General features: G+C 31.0%; 1 protein-coding gene across 1 annotated transcript in view; it reads left to right on the forward strand.

Moving 5' to 3' along the window:
- Positions 1-15,617, forward strand: part of LOC100197493 (uncharacterized) — a 29,495-nt gene extending 13,878 nt beyond the window's left edge. The window contains exons 6-7 of the mRNA XM_065799080.1: positions 261-349; positions 15,132-15,617. Coding sequence (XP_065655152.1) covers positions 261-349; positions 15,132-15,330 — 288 coding nt within the window. The 3' untranslated portion in view covers positions 15,331-15,617. The remainder of the gene's footprint in view (positions 1-260; positions 350-15,131) is intronic.
- Positions 15,618-25,255: the final 9,638 nt, after the last annotated feature.

A 25,255-nucleotide genomic window follows, 5' to 3' on the forward strand; every position in this document is an offset into this window, starting at 1 on the left:
TTTTATTTATTTGGCCTTAAAGAAGGCCATGATAAATTTATCTGTGTTATTTTAGCTTAGTTTAATTGTTGTTTCACTTTTTAAGTGTTCTTGCAGCATTCATGTTTTTTCTTACTCATATCAATTGATAAGAGTATTTTCATGTTTTTTGTCGCTCATACGGAATTAAGAGTATTTGGTTTGTTTGAAAGTTTTTGTCGATTTTATATCTACTGTGGTTTTAACTTATTTCAATTGTCTTTTTGTTTTTTTACTTTTAGGTTGCATTTGTTGCAAACATTAGTATGGGCTGTGTTCTTAACTATTCTTTATTTTTATGTGCTACTTTAAATTCAGCTTTAACAACAAGGTAAACTTTATAAAGACTTAATTGTCAATTTTTTTATTTATGACAATGTAATGGTATTAAAGTTAGATGTAGTTATATTTTAATATATGCATAAAGTGTATTAAATCATAAAAAAATTACATATATATATATATATATATATATATATATATATATATATATATATATATATATATATATATATATATATATATATATATATATATATATATAAACAAACAGTATTGGTGGAACATGGGGGCTTTGGGGATCTGAGCCCCCTCACTTTTAAAAGTTGAAAAATTTTTGATATTACAAGACCCCTCCCTCTCCCCCCCCTTCCTTTTTCACACTAAGTCTGTAAAACTATAATTTAAAATGTTTTATATCATGCCTTTTTATAAACCACATCTTTAAGCTGCTAGAGGGCAATAAGCATTTCACATTTGAAATAATGACTTTATGTGTTTGATTTGAATCATGTTTTACAATCCACAAAGAAACGATTAAAGGATGTGAATATATAGTTATGAAGGTAATGACCTTAGTCAATCAAGCGTGCAACTATTGCAAAGATAACAACCATACTCACTCAAGCATGCACAGTAAGAAGATATAAACTAGCAGTTCATTCAACAAACGCCAAGAAACGATGTTTACTAAACAACTTGTTTTACGAACTGGGAGACATCTAGCGTCCTAGAAATATATAAAACAGTAGAGTTGGAGTAGAGTTAAGGAGAGTTAGAGTCATAGGGGAGTTACGTAGTGGCGCTCGATGAACAATTATATTTTACTTATGTATATGTGTTAATAATAATATATACAAGAAGGATATCAAGTTAAGACCTATAGTATATTATATATATTCAATGCAAAGTTACCGCGTAACATTGGAAGCACTGCCCGGATTAAAGTGGATTTCATCTCTGCTTGGACCAATCGATTCAGCACTGTCAGTAAAGACTTACTTTCGTTTAGTTTACCTTTAAATACACTAGACGAAACCTACAATTATTATATGAACTAGATATGATATTGAAATTAAACATTGATACTTACATATGAGTCGTTTACGATCGGGTAAAATCTGCCTGTTCACCGAACCTAATCCTTGTTCCGACACCGCCAATAACTCTCATAACTCTCTCAACAATTCCTCCTCTGACTCCAACCACGCATTAGACTTATCCGAAACCAACCCATTTAAACAAGACAATAGCCACTCCCCAACAAATAGTACAGAAAAAAACAATATGTCTCTAGAACAAATCATAGAACGCTTGGTAACAAGACCCATTTAAGAATTGCAGCCTAAACAATTTAAAGGAGCGGAAACCAAAGGTATCACAGAATGGTTAGCTAGTTTCTGTCATATTGCACTCCACAACCAATGGACAGACATGAGAAAACTAATTTCGTTCCCCTTATATTTAGAATGGAGCGCTTTAGTGTTTTATGAAACCCTTCCCACCCACATTAGAAACAATTTCCACCAGTTCCAAGAACAGTTCCGGCAATATTACGACAACGCAAACATTGCATGGAATCGAAAAATGGAACTGTTTAGCTTAACGCAGGATACCGACCTTACTTCCTGTATTAACACCTTAGATAAGCTGAGCCAACAACAAGACACATGAATTGGTGTAGCTAGTTCTTTATGGTTCATATTGGTCATATCGGTATAGACCGAGAAACAAAACTGAACTTATTTATCAAAGACCTGAAGCCCAATCTACGCAATGCGTTAAAACTTAAACAACTGGTCAACTATCAAACTGCTGTAGCGTTTGCTAAATTACAAGACACAGTTATGTCATACTCAATCATCTCCCGGCTAGAGGCTATGTTAGATGCACTCTTAAATCCTCCTAAACAATTGTGGCTACTACCTACCGCGAGTTCCCTGACTTAAACCATTGAATTGTGAATTGCAAAAAGAAGTAGAGTTGTTAAGGCAAAACAATAACCTTCTTACCCCACATGGAAAATTTTGACCGACCGGACATAATCTACCTGCCAGTGATGTTCAGATTATGTTTAATGGATGTCTAAGGGTAGGGCACAACCAAAGATCATGCTCCAAAAACATGTCCCAATACCCAAAGCAAACTCATTACCAACAGATATTGCCACAACCTAATCGCTGGAACCCAAATATCCAACCCTCGACCTCATCTAATAATATTCCTTCTCCAAATCGACAATTCCAAACCAATGTGCCAAGGAATAACTTGTATTCAGGTAACCGTACTCCCCAACTACATGCCAATGCACTCGAATCGGATCCTGAAGATGACCCTGGTTCTAAGATCTAGGGTAAAGTATCCAAAATCACGGTGCTTATTCTCATGAACACAGGCGCCAGATGCAGTGTATTGGACAAAACTATATTTGAAAATATCAAAACTCAAATGGACAAACCACTACCCTACTATGGTGTTTTAAAAACGGCTAATGGAACTCCACTCCATATCCTTGGAAGGACCCTATGCTCTGTCGATATTGGAGGGAAAATATTTCATGAAATGTTAATCGCTAAAAATGCAACCCACCCAGTGATTTTGGGGTATGACTTCATGAGTTGATTTAGTGTTGAATTAGACTGTGGGAACCACCTAGTTAAATCATATACCACCTGTGCGCAACAAAAATGGAATCCGGGACCTAGCAAAACACCCTTACTAGCAATCCCCGTTGAAGGACCATAGGATATCATTGCAGCTGATTGTCTGAGACCATTCCCACCATCATTAAGAGGAAACTGCTACATAGTTGTTTTTGGCTGCTTGTTTACCAAGTATGTGAAAGCTTTTGCTGTGCCTACTATTCTGCTGCAACAATCGCAGAATTATTTGTAGATAACATTGTGTTTAGGTACAGAGCGCCAAGACGATTCCAAACTGACAGAGGTAGCAACTTTACTAGTAAGTTGGTAAAAGAAATATGTGACATACTAAATGTAAAAAAATCTTTCACAACGGCTTATCACCATCAAACAGGTGATTTTGTAGAACGAGTTAATGGAGTAGTAGCTCAGAATCTTTCTATGTATGTTGCCTCTAACCAACATGATTGGGATGTCCATCTTCCTGCAGCAGCATTCGCGTACAATACTAGTATTTCCGCTAGTACTGAGGACACACCATTTGGGTTGACTTATGGCAGAGATGCTCTATTACCCCATGACACTACCCTACTACCAAGAAAGGACCCAACAGACAACACTGACTTACTTGTTCAACAGCTCCTGATGGGTTTAAGATTATCACGAAACCTTGTAAAGGAACATATTCAAAAATGGAGCTCCACTACGACCAAACAGCTATAGTATATCCGTTTCAGGTAGGACATAAGGTATGGGTATATACACCAATCACAAAGAAGGGTTTGATGAAGAAACTCACAAGTTTCTGGCATGGTCCGTTTTGTTTAATTGAAAAACATCTCTTGTGACTTTTAAAGTTGAAAATATGAACCATAAAGAACTAGCTACACCAATTCATGTGTCTCATTTCAAACAATGGTTTGGCTTTGAAGAAAAACCAACAATGGAGATAACTCTAAACGCTGAAGTTCTCATTGAAGCAACAGAAACAAGTGATGAATTTAACTTTGAAGAAACTAAACAAGAAACACATAAAGAAAGTACATGCGCCCCTGAAAATAAACCACCTCTAGAACAAAATCATGGAATTGGTTCTGATGTATATAAAATGGAAGAAATTCTCAACAAGAAGAGGAAAAATCCAATACCTACTTAAATGGTAAGGTTATCCCTCTGACCAAAATACTTGAGAGCCAGAAGATAACATTTTTGATTCTCAAATGATAAAGAAGTACCTTGATAGTAAAAAAATTGACAAAAGTTGGCCTATATCAGCTCTAACCACAACACGTCGAAACATACAGAGGGAGAAAACCCAAAACAATTGTAGAGTAACCCTCAGAATAAACGAATTATGGAAAGTACCTATTATATTATGTGTCTGGTCCTTTTACCAACAGTCATTACAAGAATATAACTTTTTCAATCAACACTCAGAAGAACTAGCATCTAAGAAAATAAAAGTAACACCCGTAGTGTGTCTGTCAGCAATGAACACCAAAATATCAGTATATGGTGCATTACAAGAAATTAGTCCTACAATATGGAGGACCGTGGTGTCTGATCAATATCATTGCGCCTGGATGCGTACAAAAACTGCCGAACTTAAGCATTTTAACATGAAAATTTACACAGGACAAATCACAGGACAAGCTGTGGAACAATACGTGACAAAAAGTTCTTGTTAATACTTTTTGGGTAAATGCATTTCAGGAGAATGGCTGGAATTTATAATAGTTTGGGGACAAACTAAACATAACAAAGAGTTCATGGAAAAGTTAAGTAATTACACAGTTGAACGTATTGGCAATTTTGTTTTAATTAGAAATCTCAAAGTGGGAGGAGCAGTACAGCTATCTGAACAACAAGGCCAAGTACTTTCTCTTGATAATGGAATGCCAATAAAAAATCCAAGATCCAGCAGTCGCCCATCTGGAAGCTTACATTGCGATGGCGGTTATGAATCAAAGAATGAATTTAATAAATATGTGGGAGCAGTTATGTTTTCTACAAATGGAGATTGCTCGAATTCAGCGGTGGATGATTGGGCAATTCCCGAATTTATCAGCCGAATGGGTTCACCACTCCCCAGGCGTGGCTGTTGAACAAGCTGGAGATGCCTTGTTTATATCCAAATACAAAAATTGCAGTAGTTATGCTATCCGTTATAATCGGAAAATAGGCAACACATGTTTTGAACATTTTCCAATCACACTACCTCGATCAAACATAACTTACTTTCTAGAAGCTAATGATAGAAGATTAATACAAACTAGTCGCCGAATACCATGTGAATTGTGACCCAAACACACATATCTACAGGACCCAAAGCTAAACACAATATACGAAGTAACAGCCACAGGACAAGTCAAAATTGTAGAAACTCAATTTGACCATGTTCTGCCATCTCCCAAGAATCCTATCCGCCGCATACGAGGGTACAGCAAACAATTTTTGGTTGAGAGACCACAACGACTTTTACCTTATACAGTTTTACAGTTAATATCTGGTACTCAAATTACTATTCAAACGATCAAAATTATTAGTGATACTCTAACAGGTATTGGTACCGCCCTTGGAAGCGCCCTTCAAGCCATGGCAAGCGGGGGCAGTCAGATAATCAAGGCTATCGGAGGTGCCATTAAAGACTCACTACACAGAGTTTCCAACTTAGACGAAAAATTAGTACAATCAATTGGTGTTGCCTCATCATCAGTATTAAAAGCTGCCAGAGGAGCCGTAAAAGATGTAGGGCTCTTTCTTCAAGAAATTTATCGGTGGAATAAGTGGATCAATTTTGTGGGCAGCAGATTTTTTAATGATAATATACCTCATATTAAACCAAACTTAAATTACGCCTTCCTTTTTGAAAAATACCCACGGGAAATATATGCATAGAAGAACCACTACGTTAGGATCAGTCAGCGACAACGTCCCCAAGAAAGAAAAAATACCCCTCACGTGGATGCAAATATCCAATGTGTAAAATCGACACGACAATCTAGAAATATTAATTTACGGTAATGGCAGAAGATTGTTTTCGCATATATCCTAGATGGAGATTCGAAACGCCTCTATCAGTTTCCTAAAGGACTATCAGCCACTATCAGTTTCCTAAAGGAAAGCAATTTTGCTGAGATTTTGCTGTTATTCGATGAAATTATTGATTATGTATTCAAAGTTTTGCTGATTGCACAAGAGCTTAATTGTTCGCTGATTATTTAATGATTTTATTTATTATGCTGTTATTTGCAATTGAACTATTTATTTGAAGATTTCGCTGTTTATTCAAAGTTTTGCTGATCATAGAAGAGTTTAATTGTTCACAGATTATTCGATAATTTTATTTATTATGCTGTTATTTGTGATTGGACTATTTATTTAAAGATTTTGCTGTTTATTCGAAATTTTGCTAAGATAGCTGTTATTCGATGAAATTATTGAATTCGAATTTATTGAATTGTATTCGAAGTTTTGCTGATCGTACAAGAGTTTACTTGTTCACTATTTATTCGATGAGTTTACGGATTTTGCTGTTTTCATTGCTTGTTTGAAACTTTTCTGGTTTTAGCAACTTTTCTGTTATTTGATAATTCTGTATGTTCAAGCATTTTCCACAAAGACTATTATGCCTTGATCCTGAATCTGAGTCCAGACTTTTCCCTTTTCCCATAAGTAATGTTTCGAAGGTAACTACCTTAGTCACTCAAGCGTGCAACTATTGCAAAGATAACAACCATACTCACTCAAGCGTGCACAGTAAGATGATATAAACTAGCAATTCATTCAACAAATGCCAAAAAATGATGTTTACCAAACAACAAGTTTTATGAACTGGGACGCGTTAGCATCCTAGAAATATATAAAACAGTAGAGTTGGAGTAGAGTTAAGGAGAGTTAGAGTCATAGGGGAGTTGCATAGTGGCGCTCAATGAACAATTATATTTTACTTATCTATATGTGTTGATAATAATATATATATGAAGGGTATCAAGTTTAGACCTATATATATTATATATATTTAATGCAAAGTTACCGCGTATATATATATATATATATATATATATATTATATGTATATATATATAAATGTGTATATATGTAATGTATGAACATATGAACATTCTAACATAGTTCCTAATCTTAAGACTAGTACTTACTCACAACTGCAAAGAGTCATGATGGAACTGTCTCATAAAAAACAACAGACACTGCTTTCTTTCTTTTACATGACAAGCCTTCCTCAAATGCATTTGTCTCAATGGAAGAAGCTAATCAAAAAAGTGAAATGCATGATAAGCAATGTGATGAGTATTATGAGTGCCTAATTTGTGTAATCTCTACATTAAAATGTATTAATTGACAAGGCTTAGCTATTCAATGGAATGATGAAGTTGAAGGTAATCTTAATCATTTACTCTTAATGAGGAGCAAAGATTATTCACCTGATTGAGCTAGCTGTCAAACAGTAAGTACATGTGTCATGATATTGTTAACGACTTGATAATGAAAAAGAACTAATAGCAAATTATATGCTAAGAAATGTACTTAATGCTATTAAATCAAGAAATTTTTTTGCTATAATATAATATGTGATGAAACTCGAGAAAATTCTGATATTAGGCTTGTCTGTCTGTATTCGATCTGTTTCTGAAAATTTTACAATACATAAAGATTTTCTTAGTCTCTATGCAGTTAATACCATCGACAGTAAATCGCTTTTTTATGCAATATGTAATGATTTAATAAGATGTGGGCCAGACAAGAAAATTGTGCATGGACAAAGTTATGATAGTGAGACTTTTTTTAAACCCAACCCTACTTTTTTCAAACCCGGCTAAACTATAAGATTTAGCAGGGGTTGATAGCCGGGGCTAGAAAAAAATTTATAATACTTTATATATTATAATTTTGTGCTTACAGTTACTATTTATTAAATACTAGCATATATTTATACATTTTCAAACTATAATTTACTTCCAACAAGATTGCAAGCAACCATTACTAAGTTATGAGTTACTTTAAAATAGAGAATAAGTAAAAGTACTAGGAAATGGTTAACTGAAGACTTGAAAAGTTGTTGGCTAACAAAAATTGCAGATTTTTAGTCCAGAATTTAAATCCGTAAGCCACAGCAAGCCTTAGGCTGTTACAGAAGAGAGATCAGATTAAAAATCAGCTGCTTCTTCTAAGCAATCAAAAAGTGAAGATTTTTTGTCAAGACAAGAGTATAAAGTTGAGTCGTCAACAAATAGAACCACTTAAATTATAGATTTAGATGTTAAATTTTCATGAAGATTGATATTGTAGATAAGAAATACAGGAGCAAAGATTTAAGGGTACATCAAGATACGTTATGGTACCCTTAAAGTTACTTAAAATAAAGAAGAGTGTTGGCCTTCAAGAATAACTTTATTACTGCAGCTAGTAGGAAATAATTTAATAATCTCAAAACCTTTATATAAATAAACTAATAACAGAGTGAAGACTAATTGTAAGGTAGAGAAGTCAAAGAGTTTTCTAGAGTTTTGAAAACTCGGAACCACTTATTTAGCACTTTTTAAAATTTGAATATTAATAAATATTGTATAATTAATCAGATTAAATGTTAGACTTACTTTAGTTAATGAAATTGTTGAAGATTAACCAAAAGTCTCTAGAACCTAACATCTGATATAAGATTTAGTAAACTGAGAATAACAGAGCTTAACATCAGACAGGATCTTTTTAAATTGGTTTCTTGAAATAACAAAAGGACATTTGTTCTTAAGAGAGATAATCTTGTAAAAAAGGTGAAATAAATGATTAATAAAGCAACTGCTCAAGATGGTAAAAAATATGGAGTGAATGAGGTTTGACTTTGGAATAAAAGCTTCCAAACTTTTAGTCCAGAAAGAATAAAAGCTTCTGAGATGCGCTTTATGCATTCATATTATGGATATAAACATATATGTTTGCTATTTATTTAGATGCTGGAATACAATATCCTTTCATATTTATATAAACTTTAGTATTTATATGGTGTAGTATTTGCTGAAAGAGAAGATGATGATGATGATGATGATGATGATGATGATGATGATGATGATGATGATGATGATGATGATGATGATGATGATGATGATGATGATGATGATGATGATGATGATGATGATGATGATGATGATGATGATGATGATGGTGTTGATGATGATGATGATGATGATGATGATGATGATGATGATGATGATGATGATGATGATGATGATGATGATGATGATGATGATGATGATGATGATGATGATGATGATGATGATGATGATGATGATGATGATGATGATGATGATGATGATGATGATGGTATCGATAATAATGATGGTTATGATGATCATGTTGATCATAATGATGTTTACATATGCATATATATAAAAAGTATAACATGAATTTTGGTTAAAAAAAATATACTTTAGGATGTATAAATATTTATACAGCCCCAGTCACAAACCCGGTCCCTGCCTCTGCTATATTTTATCAAACTTGGCCATGACCCTGGTCAAATATCAATCCTGGTTGTTTACTAAATGTCAGGGTATCGAAATGGTGTTGCCTAAATATTTAATGATGATATCAGTGTTGTGATTTTTATACTTTATTTTGCAAATTAGCTCAACCTTGTTATCAAGATGCTTGTAAACAAGTTGTAAATGTATGAATGTAAATGTAAGTTGTAAATGTATGAATGAGGGACAGCAGTTGTAGAAGTAATTGTATAGTTTCATTTATTTAGCTCCAAAGAGACTGGTAAGGTTTAGAAAAATACTGAGATACTTGATATTCTTGCCTGATATACTTGACAATGATGACAAGCAATTTAGTTTAATTTAGCATTTTTCTAGTATCCGTTTTGAAGTATTTCCTTTTTAAGTTCTGCCACGATATCTTTTTTTTATACATCCCAAGCTTATAACCCACATCTCAAACTCAGGCCACAATTTGGTTGGGAATGATAACGTGATTTACTAGACCTATCAGCATATGAAGTTCTGGAAAAGGTATAACATCTAACACCAACCTTAATTTGTCTTTTTCCTTGATCAAACATGTCTTCAGGACAATCTAGTTAAAAATAATTTTAATTAAAATCAATATTTGTCAAAATTAACTGGCAAAAAAATTAACTGGCAAAATTTCAAATTTTTAAAATCAAAGTTTAAACAAGATCTTTTTGACACAGTTAAGGTATATTAATTAAAATCACCTTAAAGTCCTGCGTTCTTTTCTGTGGGAATCCAGCCTTGTAATAGAGTCTATACCAAATATTTGAAGGTATCAAAGTTATGAGATTTCCAGTAATAGTTGATGTACCATTACACCGGGCACAGGAATATTTTTCTTCGTGAGTCTAAAATATTTTATACGCTTCGTGTGGGTTTCTGTCACACTTGAACTGGACCAAATTTATCTATTCCAAGTTTCATTGTGTTTAATGTGAGTTAAGTTGTTTAAATACTTTCTTTGAATGTCTGGGAAACTTTCTTTGAATGTCTGGGAATACTTTCTTTGAATTTCTAGAAAAACCTTGGGGTCGGAGAGGCCGCTGGTGGCCCAAACCCAGCGGCCGGAGGGGTTGCTGGTGGCCCAAACCTGGCCAAAACCACCGCTCAGGCCTACTTAGTGCCTGTACCAAGTTTGGTATTGATTGGTCCAGAGGTGTTAACGCCTATAGCTAACATCAAACATACAAACATTGCCTTTTATATATAGAGAGAAGAGATTAGGCATTTATTTACATTTTTATCAAGTAGTTCATGTGTTAAAATAGAGTAAAAAGTATCAATTTGGATTATAATAATAATAATAATAAATAAATAAATTTGGATTATACCGAAATTCCCAACATTATGTTGATGAGTTTCATGTCTGCCAAAGAATATTTGCGTTCATGCAGATTTAGGCTCTTGACAATCTGCAATAAACTGCAGATGCAAGAATGATAGCCCCAGTGATCCCAGATTATGTTCCTGTCCCCCTTGTCTTCTTCTCTCTTTTGTTCAGGTTTGAACATGTCAATAAATTTTAACTTTGGTTACTTGAATCATTTCCATCTCTGGCAAGGGTACAGTAGTAATCTTAAAACATTTTCGAATTCTCTGCAACATCTGCTTATTTATATATTGACTATAAGTCCTAGTTTGTTCATAAGAAGCTGAAACTTTTCAATTAATATTTTTCTGGCTTGTTTAATTTGTTTTCCAAGGATTACCCTCCTGTAACAAAATTTAACATTTCATACTATTCATATATGAAATGTATGAAATAATAAAATACATTACAAATAGTAATATTGAACACCTTGTAGAATGGCTGCTACTGATAATATAAAGTACATTTCACACTTTTTTACAGTATAATAGATAAGAAACCTAACAAAGTGAAAGATTGATTTCTTCACCAAGGTTTGACTCTGAAGATACATAGATGTTTTTAATCAAAGTTGAAGCAATTTGCTATTGTACCTTTGATGATCTGCTAATTAGCTGGCTTGAAAAATTTACCTTCTCCTGTTCAGGAGGATTTTTATGGAGTAAACCTTTAAGAGAAAAAACAAGAATACAAAAGCAGTTAGTTCTGGCTTTGACTTTTCAAATCTTTAGTTTCCTCTTGAATCTTGAATCCATGAATTTTGCTATAGCAAAGACTGTACACTGTATGCTACAATCTCTTTCAGATTTGAAAAGTATTAGATTCTCTTGGTACACTTATCTTTTTTGTACAGACATGTTTTACTTTAAAATAAATATTTGATTCAATAAACAATCAATAGATAATATTAAACTAATTTTAAAACTTTTGTATAAAAATGTTCAAATGTAAGTTTTACCTGTTGGATACTGGTTTAATCTGTTGTTACTGAAATGCATAAATGCAATTGTACAGTTCTTCAGTTTTTTGCAGTGCTGACCCAAATTTTGTTCATAAGCATCTGTTTTTTATACCCCGATGAAGCATCTGTTTTTTATACCTCGATTTGGTGCTCGCTCACTCTGTGACAAAAAACCTATTGAAAATTTTATTCATGTATTTAAATAATGTTTTTGGTGAGTAATGTCATGCTTTTCAGTCTGGTGATCATAAACTCATGTACAGTATTGGACAAAACATTTGCAACCAACATCAAACTATGCTAAAAAGTGTTCCTAATTTTACATGTCTTAAAAACGAAACAAACTATACTACCACAGCAAACAGTTCAGGAGTCTGGAGTCATAGCATCCCATGACATGAGCAATCAGCTGACAGGTGACAGCACACAGGCAGAATTTCGTTGACAAGTGCCATTTTGCAGCGGACAAAACAAGTGCAACTTTTTTGGTTTGTTTCATTTTCTTAAGTCTGGTCTGTGTCAACGTCACTGAAGTTTTTTAATAATTAAAGGAAGTATCCAGAAGTTTCCAGAAGCATGCAGAAGCTTCCAGAAGTTTCCAGAAGAAGCATTTGGAAGCATCCAGAAGTATCCAAAAACATTTAAAAGCATCCAGAAGCATCGAAAAGAAGCATCTAGAATCTTCCAGAACAGGTTCACACAGGTTCATTTTACTATATAAAAGACACATGTCTTTTATATAGTAAAATGAACCTGTTGACATGTAATTCAGTTAGTATATGGAAGTCAATCAGTCAGTATTATCAAGACAGTTTATCGAAGTGAGTTTTATCAAAGTGTTTTATCGAAGAACATCAATACAAGAAGTGAAATACAACAAGTGTTTCATTACATCAATACAGTCCGCATCCAACCAAGACGTTGTGTTCCACAGAGCATTATTGTATCATCACAAGGTAAATGTAACACGGTAAGCCTTGAGAAGCGTAATTATTTATTTTTATTATTTTTATGATTTCAAGTGCAAATATGGCTCCCGACAGTCTTGGATTGGAACTAAGAAAGACAATTATTGGCGATTACGTAAGTGGAATGTCACAAAAAAGTATTTGTGATAAATATCGCGTGAAAAAATGGACCGTATCAAGACTATGTTCCAAATATCGTTCTACGGGGAAGTTGGCAGCAGATAACAAAGGTGGAAGATCGCGTTCCACCACTTCTAGAGAGGATTCTATGATTGTCAGATCCGTCAAGAAGGATCCCTGGATATCATCAGTCGAGATACAAAAGCAATTAGAGCTGTCTGTATCGGACCAAACAATCAGACGACGTGCTGTTGAAGCCGGATAGTTTTCTCGACGCCCTGCAAAAAAACCGCTGATTTCACTAAAAACCAGAAGAAAAGACTCCTGTTTGCTGCATCTCATATTGACTGGAATGTGCAGAAATGGCGAACTGTTCTGTTCAGTGATGAATCGAAGTTCAACATCATTGGGAGCGATGGCATTTGCCGTGTATGTCAATTGGCCGGAAAACGCCTCGATTTACGTTACTGCCATAAGACCGTGAAGCGTGGTGGAGGCAATGTAATGGTCTGGGGGTGTTTTTCTGCTAACGGTCTAGGTCAAATACATCGAAACGATGGAATAATGGACCGTTTTATGTATAAAAATATCCTGAAAGATGTTATGTTACCTCATGCTGAATGGAATATGCCAATAAAATGGGTTTTTCAGCAAGACAACGATCCGAAACACACTGCAAAAGTAGTCAAGCAGTGGTTTCAAGACAACCACCTATCGGTGATGGATTGGCCGCCTCAATCTCCGGATCTCAACCCTATCGAGAACCTGTGGGAGATCGTAAACCCCAGAATTAACCGTGAAGGTGTTCGTAATAAGGATCAACTGTTTGAACAAATCCAAAAGGCCTGAGCAGCGATTCCACAAAGTTTCATTGATCACCTGATCGAATCTATGCCTCGAAGATGCAAGGCTGTGATCAACAACAAAGGACTCGCCACGAAATATTGATAGCGAAATACAGCTTTGTCAACATTTTGTCGAATTGCACTTGTTTTGTCCAGAAGGAAATCAACTTTTTTTAATACTTTTGATTAATTTATTAATTTTCGTGTACAAATAATGAACTTTGTGATGAATAAAACTTGAAGAACTTTGTCTCTAAACAGTTACATAGTTATTTCTCTAAATTGAAAAAATGCAGCACTTTTATATAAAGAAACTAAATTAGCATTATTTGGTTGCACTCGTTTTGTCCGATACTGTATGTATTTGATGACAGTGTGGGCTTTAGTTACAATCTATGTTCTCTCTCTCTCTCAAAAAAAAAAAATTTTATTTTAGGAGGAATTGAAGATAATTCTAATGGATGTCTGTCTGACTGCATTTTTACGTTTTAAATGCAGTTATCCATTAGGATAATCTTCAAATTAAAAGATTCGTTTAATTGATAAACTTTCTGTCACAAGCTTTGGATTTTTAACAGTTAAGTTTTGTTGCTAAATTTGCGTTTGATCCTCCGTCTTCAAGTGCTCCAAACTTGCTTTAAATTATTTTATAAGTAGTAGTTTCTGGTGCATGAGGAATTTGGTCTATAACTGTATGAAGAATTTCACTGTACCAAAATAAAGCACATCTAAACCCCTTTATACTGGTTACTACTTTAGATGTGCTATTTTTATGGAACCAATAAAAATAAATGTTCTTCATTAGTATCATAGTTCTCAATGACGCAATTCCAATTTCTTCAATTTCAAGTTTCTTGCAATTATAGCAAAATAGATGCAAATCTATCTAGCAGGTAATAAATCGGAATCTTTTTGAAAGCACTTCAGCGCAATTTTCTAGTTTCAATCCTTTTCTCCGTTAATGGATATAATTAGTTAAAACTTTGTTTTCGATCGTTTTTAATAAGATTATAATAAATTATTTAATAGCGTTTGATAGCGTGAACATGATTTTAATAGCGGGAAAGTTTCCACGAATCGTTTTAAGTTTCTTAAAAAAGTAAGAGGGGCCAAAGGCTTTTCTTTGCCTCAAAATTTTTAAAAATAAAATAAAAATAAAATAATTTAATATTTTTTTTGAAATCAATTTTGGGCCCCTCTCCCCTCAGACCTTGAACTTATTGTAAATAAATGTTAATTGGAATAAATGTTATAACTGTTTTAGAAAGCTTAGAAAAAATATAATTAAATTGAATTGTTGCTTTTCGATCTAAGTTGCCTGATAACATTTTGATTAAGGCTTGTTTTTTTTTATGGATTGTTTCATATTTTTGTAATTCTATTGATTATTTTTTTAGTCTTATTGGTGTCATTAAAGGCGTACTTACAACTTTAGTTGGCTTTTTAACGTTTGGTGGACAACCTATCACATTTATGGTAGTTGCGGGCATAACATTAAACGCCATCGGCGGAGTTCTTTATACTGTTCTGAAATATTTTGAAAAACGTAAGCAATCTTCCAAAGTACATACGACTCACGATCATCAAGCCGCTTAGTTTTTAGCTTTTTGTTGCTTTTGCTATATTTAATTAACTTTATTTAAATAACCTTTTTTTAATAATTTATATAATTTAAATAGAGGAGAAGCAAATTTCTCCTTCATACAATTAAATTATGCAATAATTTATAATTAATTAGGTTATGCAATAATTTAGTACGCTAATAAGAAGGGGTTTAAATTTATAATAAAGTATTTTTTTTTTTTTTTTTTTTTTTGGATTGCATTACAACGTTTTTGATGTACATTTTATTCTTTTTTTTTAGAAGATAATTTTTTAATAGTTATTTGATGATTATTTTTTAATAAATAAATAAAATTTGTGAGGTTTGTCAAAACTTAACAAATAAGAGAACAGAACACTCACCACGGTGGACCATGGTAATTAATAGAGCCCAAATCAATATTTTACTTTATTTTTTATAGGAGTCAAAAAGTCTTACTAACTTTCAACGTCTAGTTATTGCTTTATTTAGTAAAATGCTGTGACTCGTAATAACGGCCGCTTTTTCAAAAATTTATACGTGTCTATTATTTTCACCATACAACTGGATTGGAATCCACTTTAAGCTTCCGAATATAACGATTATCCTGGCTAAATATTCAACTTAAAAGTTTAAAATTCAACAAATAAAACATCAGCGGCTAGTGTTTCATTTTCAGCTATTATAAATACACGCTCAGCTAAAAGCATTTCTGAATGATTTCTTAAAAGAAGGAATTTTTTAATTTAAATTAATTGCTTGGTTTCTTTTGCTTTTAAAAAAAAATTTGTTTCTTAAAACAAGAAATATATTTCTTGAATTTGTTTCTTAAAACAAGAAATATATTTCTTGTTTTAAGATTCACAGCAAAATCGTAAATCCAATGTCCAAAGTTTTAGGAAATTTATTTCTTAAAATAAATAAGTTTCTTGTTTTTGAACATTCTTAGACAAACATTTATTTTAAGAAAAATATTTCTTAATAAGAAATTTCTGCTGCGTGTACGTTGAAGTAGTTAACTTTATTTGCGTGAATCATTTACCCCAGACCAGCCATTTTTGATTGAGATAGCAGTTCTTGTTTGAATTTATTTACTCGATCAAATAACTTTACTCGGTCATTGCATAGCGTTTGGAAGTGACCAACCAGGTCCACTCTTTAAAAAAATGGCAGCCGTGGCGCAGTGGTTTGGCTCAGAACCAAGTAATTCGTAGTAAGGAATGAGGGTGTGAACCTCCTGGCTAAATGCTCTTCGGAGGTGCTCTGTGATAAGACCGTTAGGTCTTCCTGGAGCACTTTAATAACTTTAAAAAAAAAAAAGCTTTAATATCCACCAGAAATTTTATGACATGCTTAAAAAGCTGTTTCGTACGTTCCTCTTGTGTGCTTTATATTTATTTCATCTTGTGCTGATTCTTTATAAAAACAAAGTATGGAAAAATAGAGCTTGAATTGTCAGTTTTTTTGTACCTTTAAATTGTTTGTAAAAGAAATTTCTTGTAGATTTGTATCCAAGTCATTAGTAGCCACACTCATTGTGGAATTTGTTTCTAACTTTCTCATAGAACTGAAGCAAAACTTTGTTTTAAAGCACCCGTTACAATTTTTTTTAAAGCTTTTGGAGATTTAGTATAACCTGTAACTAAATATTTTAACTCATTTAATTCAAATCTTTAAGAAGGGTCAAAATAGTTTCGAATTACAAAAGGTTTTCGAATTTTAGAAGTTCAATCCTTAATACAAAATTCTAAAGGCACCAAATAATTTGTTCAATTTAAATGGCCGTTCGAACTCTAAACTTCTATGTAAAATGGAAAGGTTTTGCTAAAAAATCACATGATCATAAACTTTGATCTTTAAAACATTTACTTTTTGGAGTATTTTAGTTTCCAAGCTCAAGTCAATGCAATTTTTTGCAAAATCTTCTCATTTAACTTAACCATGAACTTAGATATAGAAAATGATAAACTGATAAACAAAATAGAATTAACTTTTTAACAAAACAATTTTTTTTTGCTGTCAGTTATTCACAAAAAAAAGTTCATAACTACTTGATTATAGAAACGATACAACAAATATTGGATCGAATACTTGACTGTATTGTATTTATAACTAAATTTGCTTATAAAGAAAAAATAGACGGGTTATCAACATCATCTAAATGTGTAACCGAAAGCCACGACAGAAATAAACTTTTTTGTAGTTAAAGAATATGTGGTTGCATCGATAAAGCAAAATTAGTATTTATATGCAACTAAAAAATGGTGATATGTTAAATAATGATATTTAAATTACTTATGTAATTGCAAAGCTGAGTGTTGCAAGCAAGGGATAACAATCATTCAAGAACATTTGTAGCAGGTAAGTCAAACTTAAAAAAAATCTGATACTTTATTTAACATAGGTCAAAAAATAGCCTGTTGTTAATAAAATCATTAACCATTTTTCAAAAGACGAGATTACTTATACTAGATTAAATAAGCTTTAATGATGAAAGAATATTTGGTTTTAAGTAAGTTTAAAGCATGAAAAACGATGTACGGAATTAACATTTTAAATTCATTAAATTAATATGAGTATTTAATAAGAGAAAAAATATATATGGTTTAATTGTGCCAGAATGGTAATTTATTATAAATCCAAAGTATTTAAAATCCAAAGCCTTAGTTCAGTGGGTTTTTTTTCTTTCCTTTTTACAATACATATATTTTGCTATTCAGATAAAAAAATAAAATAACTAAATTACAATGAAACAAAAAAATAAATAACTAAATTACAATGAAACAAAAAAATAAATAACTAAATTACAATGAAACAAAAAAATAAATAACTAAATTACAATGAAACAAAAAAATAAATAACTAAATTACAATGAAACAAAAAAATAAATAACTAAATTACAATGAAACAAAAAAATAAATAACTAAATTACAATGAAACAAAAAAATAAATAACTAAATTACAATGAAACAAAAAAATAAATAACTAAATTACAATGAAACAAAAAAATAAATAACTAAATTACAATGAAACAAAAAAATAAATAACTAAATTACAATGAAACAAAAAAATAAATAACTAAATTACAATGAATCTTTTACGCTGCACAAAGAATATATATAAATATATATAATATATATATAATAACAGACAAACATAATAAATATAATAACAGACAAACATAATAAATATAATAACAGACAGGGGCTTAAAGAAGATACGGGTTACTGGTGTCACCACAATCTTTTCATAGAGCCCTTTTAACAATAACTTGTAAAACTCATATGGATTTTGTAAGTTTACAATAAAAAATATTTTGTGAAAAATACTACGTGAAGAATATACATTAAAAACACCGTTGCAATAGAAATACTAAATATTTAGTCAAACAAATTTAAAGTAAACATGGTTTAGCATGTCAAATATTATATGTCAGAAATTTGGGAGATGCAGCATCATTTTTCGTTTAAAAAAGAAAGTGTTTTTTAATTTTTTTATAATGTTATTTTTCAATTGATTCCATAATGATGGACCTTGTCATAATTGAAAATTTTGACACTTGTGTTTTTACTCTGTTTAATTAATAACTATGGTTGTTATATGACCGAATATTGTATTTTTGAGAAAAAACCGATGTTAAAATATCAAAAAATACTTAATATAGTTAATTACTTTAGATACGTGGTTTACTTTACATGTGTGGTTTGCTTTACATGCGTGGTTCTGTAAGTTCTGTAATCTTATTAATTTAGTTTTGTGTTTGCCCAAATTATATTAGCGTAAGAGAGATGACAATGAGCAAGACTGAAGTAAAGCATTTTGCGCAGTTTATAATCAAGAAAGGCGCTAGAATTAAATAATACACTTGTAACAGAAGATACTTTAGTTTCAATGAGACTAATAAGGTTTCTCCATGATAGGTTTACATCAAACATTACTCATAAAAACTTTGTATGATTTACTCGATTTATTTCAATTTTATTGATTGACGGTTTTGGCAACTTTAACGGAAAAATAATCAAATATCTCATTTTATAGAAGAGAGTAAAACTTGTTTTTTCACAATTTAATGATAACTTATTAGGGATTCCGCATACAATATCAAGAGCTCCTAACTTCTTAGTTAAACTATAGTATAATAAACCATTTAATATATTCTTTTACGTAATGTTTTATTTATACTGAGATAAGGTGCGGATAATGTTCACTTAAAGAAAACAAATGAACCTAATCTTGTTCAGAACCTAATCCTGTCATTAAGATATTGCTCCGCTTGGTACCATCTCAGCTAGTCTTTTTATCATACTATGGTGTGAACTTTTTTGTTAAATGCTCTATCATGGTTCTCTGCGACAAGACAATTAGGTATCTTCGGAGCACCATAATAATCAGATTTTTTTTTAAAAGTAGTAAAAAAAAAATAACGGTACTCTCTTATAAATCTTAGTAAAAATATCAAACAATTTTGTAGAACTATTTTGATTTTTAATCAAATCGTTGAACTTTGAAAACACCAATAAAAAAAATTTGAATGGGTTACGGAAATTTTTGAATTTGTCCTTCCATTTAAATAAAAATAGTATAGAGCATACAATAGGTAATTATAATTAACGGTTTTGCATTCACAGTAGAATAAATCCTATAATGTCTTTATTATTTTCTGCAAAAATTTATATTTAGGTCAGGTGCAAATCAAAACTTTAAATTAATTAAAGAGAATTCATAGAGTAAATACAAATTTTAAAGTATATGTCAGCACCGACGACACGAGTTTCGAAGTGGAGAGAGGCACAGTTGTCAATTTTAAAAAAATTCCACTTTATTTAGAATACTCTTTGAAAAAAAAAATGTCCTTCAGAAAAAAAGTGTAGGGGGGGGGGGGAGAAGCATGCATCGCTGGCCCCCCGGCCACCCCCTTCCCTCCCGGTGTTATTGTATGTACTTTATTCATTTTGATAAGGCAATATCCCCAGAGGAGAATAATTTTAATTCGAATAAATACGAGAACATTAGAATTAACTGATTTTTTTTTGGTTTATAAATTTGATTTATAAAATTTGCCTAGAGCGTACCTAACGATAATGTAAAAAAATTATTATGATTAATTTACGTCTGCAGATAGCACATCGTACTTGAAAGCTCGAATAAATGTTTGATTATTATCATTTTCCTAATAAATTTGTGTATTCACACAATGCACTGCAAAATTAGTTTGTTTCCCGCAGCAACAAATCATTTTGACATATTTTTGTTTTGATTAGTTGATAATGTTAAGAAATTTCATGAAAAAAAAAATGTAAAAGATTTGAAAATTTTTCAAAAAAAGTGATTTTTTTAAAAACACTACTGTTATTGTATCACCATGTAAAAATCAGGGTTGGGGTCAAATACGTATTTGAATTTATATTTGTATCGTAAAGTTTGGTAAAAATAGGCTAAATTGACGTATTTGTATTGTATTTGATTAAAAAGTTTCTTAAATACTCTTTAAAATACATTGCAATCAAATAGAAATGTAATTGATTGTAATATATTTGCAATTTCATGTAATTGATTGTAATATATTTGCAATTTCATAAACATGGTTAACCTGTGTTTTTTTGTTTTGTTTTGTTTTTTAATTTTGTTTAGGTGCCCCAAGGAGTCCTTATGGTCTTATCACGGAGCACCGCGGATGAACATTTAATAGGATGAGCATTTAATAATTCACGCTTCCTTCCTAACCGAAGTCACAAAACTTGCCAAGAGGTGCGGTTTAAACCACGGATCTTTTGATTCTGAGGCAATTGCGCTACTACTGCACCACGGTTGCTCATCATGGTTTTTTAAAATAAACTTTAAATTGACGTTAATTTGAACAAAATTATAATTTTAGTAGTTCAACGAAATACTTACTTTACATAATAAATACCTTAAAAATTTGCCATTAAGTTTGAAGCCATTTTTTCTTTAATATTTGTAATAAAGTAAATTTATTTTTAACTTTTAATTTTATTTGGATTTTAATTATAAAGGCAAGAAGCCGAATAAACTTGAAGACTGCTAATAAAATTTATCAAAGAAAATTTATCAGGAGTTTTCAACGCCGAAAATAAATTTATTTGTTACTGACTACAAAAAGGTGATGAATGCCACGCTTTTACCACCACCTGCTAAGAGTCTTTGCTGCGAAGAGTCTCTGATAAAGATATTTAGTCAAAAATCTAACCAGGTGAAACAGCGGCTGACTGAAACTTTGAATGTCACACCCAAGCAATTGAGCGATGCATGAATCCATGTCACACCCAAGCAATTGAGCGATGCATGAAGCTTGTAACAGAAGTTTTACAAATAGTAGCAGGCTCCAATAGAGTTGGCATTTTAAGTGCTACACATAACTCGAAATCCTCGATGCCTAATTTTTCAAGCAAATTGTATTTAAATAACAAAAGTTAACAAAAAGTAAAGAAAATATTCCTCCAAGAAAGGCAAATTTAAACAATCGGAAAGATGATTTTTACTTTTACTTTTTATTTATAACCATGTATAAAAATGGAGCAAAACTGGAAAAAAAATTTTCTAATGAAAGTATTTGTGATAATGACATTGAAACAGACTGCTATTTTCAGAAAACCATCCGATAGCTTAATATATATTTAAAATTCACTTAAACACATTTTTAACTTTAGTCAATAAAGAACGGAAGCCCCAGTGGGCACGGTACGTTTTTAAAACGTTCTTTGGACGTTTTTATACGGTTTAAACCCAATAAAAACGTTCAAAGAACGTTTAAAAAATGTACTGTGCCCACTGGGGCATGTTCATGATGTTGGCAACATCAGTTAGGACTTGTTAAGACAAGCTTCAAATAAAATGAAGCATTTTATAGACTTCTTCAACTTAATAATATTCTAACAATAAACAAGAATAAAAAAGAAATAAAATCAGAATAACTAAGTTACTTACTACTTTACTTAACATAATCACTAACAACTTTTATAACAACTATATTTTCACAGGTATAATTAAAACAGACTTATCTGATCATTTTCCTACTTTTTTTAATGACAAACAATATAACAATTAATAATATTTCTTTTAAATTTATAATATACAGCGGCAGATCAATTCTCCTTACAAAATTTTCAACACCTTTTAAAAAATAACGTTGATTGGGATCTTATAATACAATCGGTAGAGGTAAATAATGCCTACGAACTATTTCTTAAGTTTTTTTGTGGGCAATATGAAAAAGCATTTCCTGAGAAAAAAATTGTTATAAATACCAAGTCACATCAAGCTCCTTGGATGTCTAAAAATTTATTAAAACCTTTAAAGAAAAAAAAAGTTGTATGAAAAGTTCTTAAAAAAAAACGTATAAAAATGAAACGAACTATAAACTTTATAAAAATATATTTGAAAAAACTAAACAACAATCAAAAAAAATTTACTATTCAAAGTTGTTAAAAAAAACTGACGGAAATGCCAAAAAGACGCGCAGCGTAATTAAAGAAATTATTGGCAGAAAAAATAATGGAATAAGTATTCAGCCAAAAAAACTCTTAGTATATGTTAAAATAATGTATGACAAGTCAATAGAAGTGGAAAATCTAAATAACAATATTGGTCCAAATTTTGCTGAAAAAATTCCATCAAGTTCATCATCGTAGAACTCTTATTTAAAACATATGATAAGGTCATGGACGAATCTAAACTAGATAATAGTAATTTGCGATCTGTTCTAGATAATCTTAAAAACAACACAAGTATAGGTTTTGATAGTATTAGCATTAATATTGTCAAAGCAATTATTTTATATTATAGAAACCTCTTTACATCACATTTTTAATCTTTCTCTTCAATCTGATCCAAAAAAATTAAAAATTGCACCAGTCTTGCCTATTTTTAAGTCTGGCGATGACACGGATTCTTCAAATTACTAAACACTATCAGTTTTACCATGCTTTTCAAAGTTACTCGAACGTATAATGTATAATAGACTAAACAGCTACTTAACAGTAAATACCATGTTGTACAACAAGCAATTTGGCTTTAAAAAAAATCATTCAACTGATCACGCTTTGACCGAATTAGTAACTCATGTAACCAATGCCTTCAACGATGACCGTTTTACATTTGGAGTCTTTATTGATCTGTCTAAAGCCTTTGACACAATCAACCATGTCATTCTTTTAAAAAATCTTTAGCATTATGGAATAAAAAACAATAGTTTTGTTAAAGTTAACTTTCACTTAACTTTAACAAAACTAAGTTTAACTAAAATTACCCAATCTTAAAATTAATAATTTAAATATTACTAGACAAACAACTGTAAACTTTTTAGGTGTTAATTTTATTTTAGACGAAAATTTATCATAGAGGAAACATATAAGCATTCTTGAAAAAAAACTTTCAGTAAACATTGCGTTGATGTATAAAGCAAAAGCATTTTTAGGTATAAGATCTTTAAAAAAATGATAATATTTTTCCTTTATACATACTTAACTCACGGCAATATTGTATGCGCATGCACCAGAATTTGAATTGCGGAAATATTTTAAAGTAAAAATATTTCCGCAATTCAAATCTAAATTAAGACGTTATTTAGTACTTACGGATTTTATTGTAGATTTTTTCTGTCACTTTTTGAAGTTATTAAACTAAATTAGCACCATAAATTTAAAAATCTAGATCATTTAACAAAAGAGCAAAGTCAATATAAAGAATTTCAATGTCTTTATCATACTTTCATTGAAATATTTACTTTTGATGTTACCTACAATGTTACTTACAATTTTCTTTGATATATTTTATGATATTGCTACATAAATTTTTTCATTTTAGTTTCTAAATATTTAGATTATATATGTATATATATATATATATATATATATATATATATATATATATATATATATATATATATATATATATATATATATATATATATATATATATATATATATATATATATGTATATACATATATATATTATATATACGTAAAATATTCGTATTATTTTTTGCATTATTCTTAGTTACCTTGCACAGTGGGCCAGTGACTGGACAAAAGTATAAAAACCAAAATCAGAATTTTGATTTCTAAATGGTTTCAAACCATTATAAAGATATTATAAAACAATTTAAAACCGTTTATATACACAATGCTGGGGTTGAAGTAGACGCAAATGTAAATTAGAAAAAAAAAAATTATAAAGAGAAAAATGTTGTTTAAAAAATCGATGGAAATAAATAATATTTACATAAAATTTTGCGCTTTTTAAAATATTATATTATAACTCTATGTATTATCTAGATTTTAAAAGTTGTTAGACTAAAATTGGTAAGTAATTAACATATTTATAGCAATTGTAAATATGCTTAATATGTTATATTTTAAAGTCTAACTTTTGCTTTTAATTGACAATATATATTTTTTATTGCTACATCTTGCTTTTATACTCAGATATTTTAAAGCTTATATATATTTGCTTTAATAATTTCATAAATCTGACTGCCACTAGGCGCCACTTTGGTTTTCTTTTAGGTTTGAACTCTTTTACCTAACAAAAAATCTGTAAATGCGATCAAAAGTTTTTATTTGCACAAAATTTTAAAAAACGCGGAAAACATATAATACGGTCTCACTCATACTAAACATATTAGTGAACAGTAATATATATATATATATATATACAGTATTGGACAAAACATTTGCAACCAACATCGAACGATGCTAAAAAGTGTTCCTTAAAAAACGAAACGAACTATACTACCTCAGCAAACAGTTCAGGAGTCTGGAGTCATAGCATGCCATGACATGAGCAATCAGCTGACAGGTGACAGCACACAGGCAAAATTTTGTTGACAAGTGCCATTTTGCAGCGGACAAAACAAGTGCAATTTTTTTGGTTTGTTTTATTTTCTTAAGTCTGGTCCGTGTCAACGTCACAGAAGTTTT

The sequence above is a fragment of the Hydra vulgaris genome, chromosome 06 (genome assembly GCF_038396675.1).
Source record: "Hydra vulgaris chromosome 06, alternate assembly HydraT2T_AEP".
Classification (NCBI taxonomy): Eukaryota; Metazoa; Cnidaria; class Hydrozoa; order Anthoathecata; family Hydridae; genus Hydra; species Hydra vulgaris.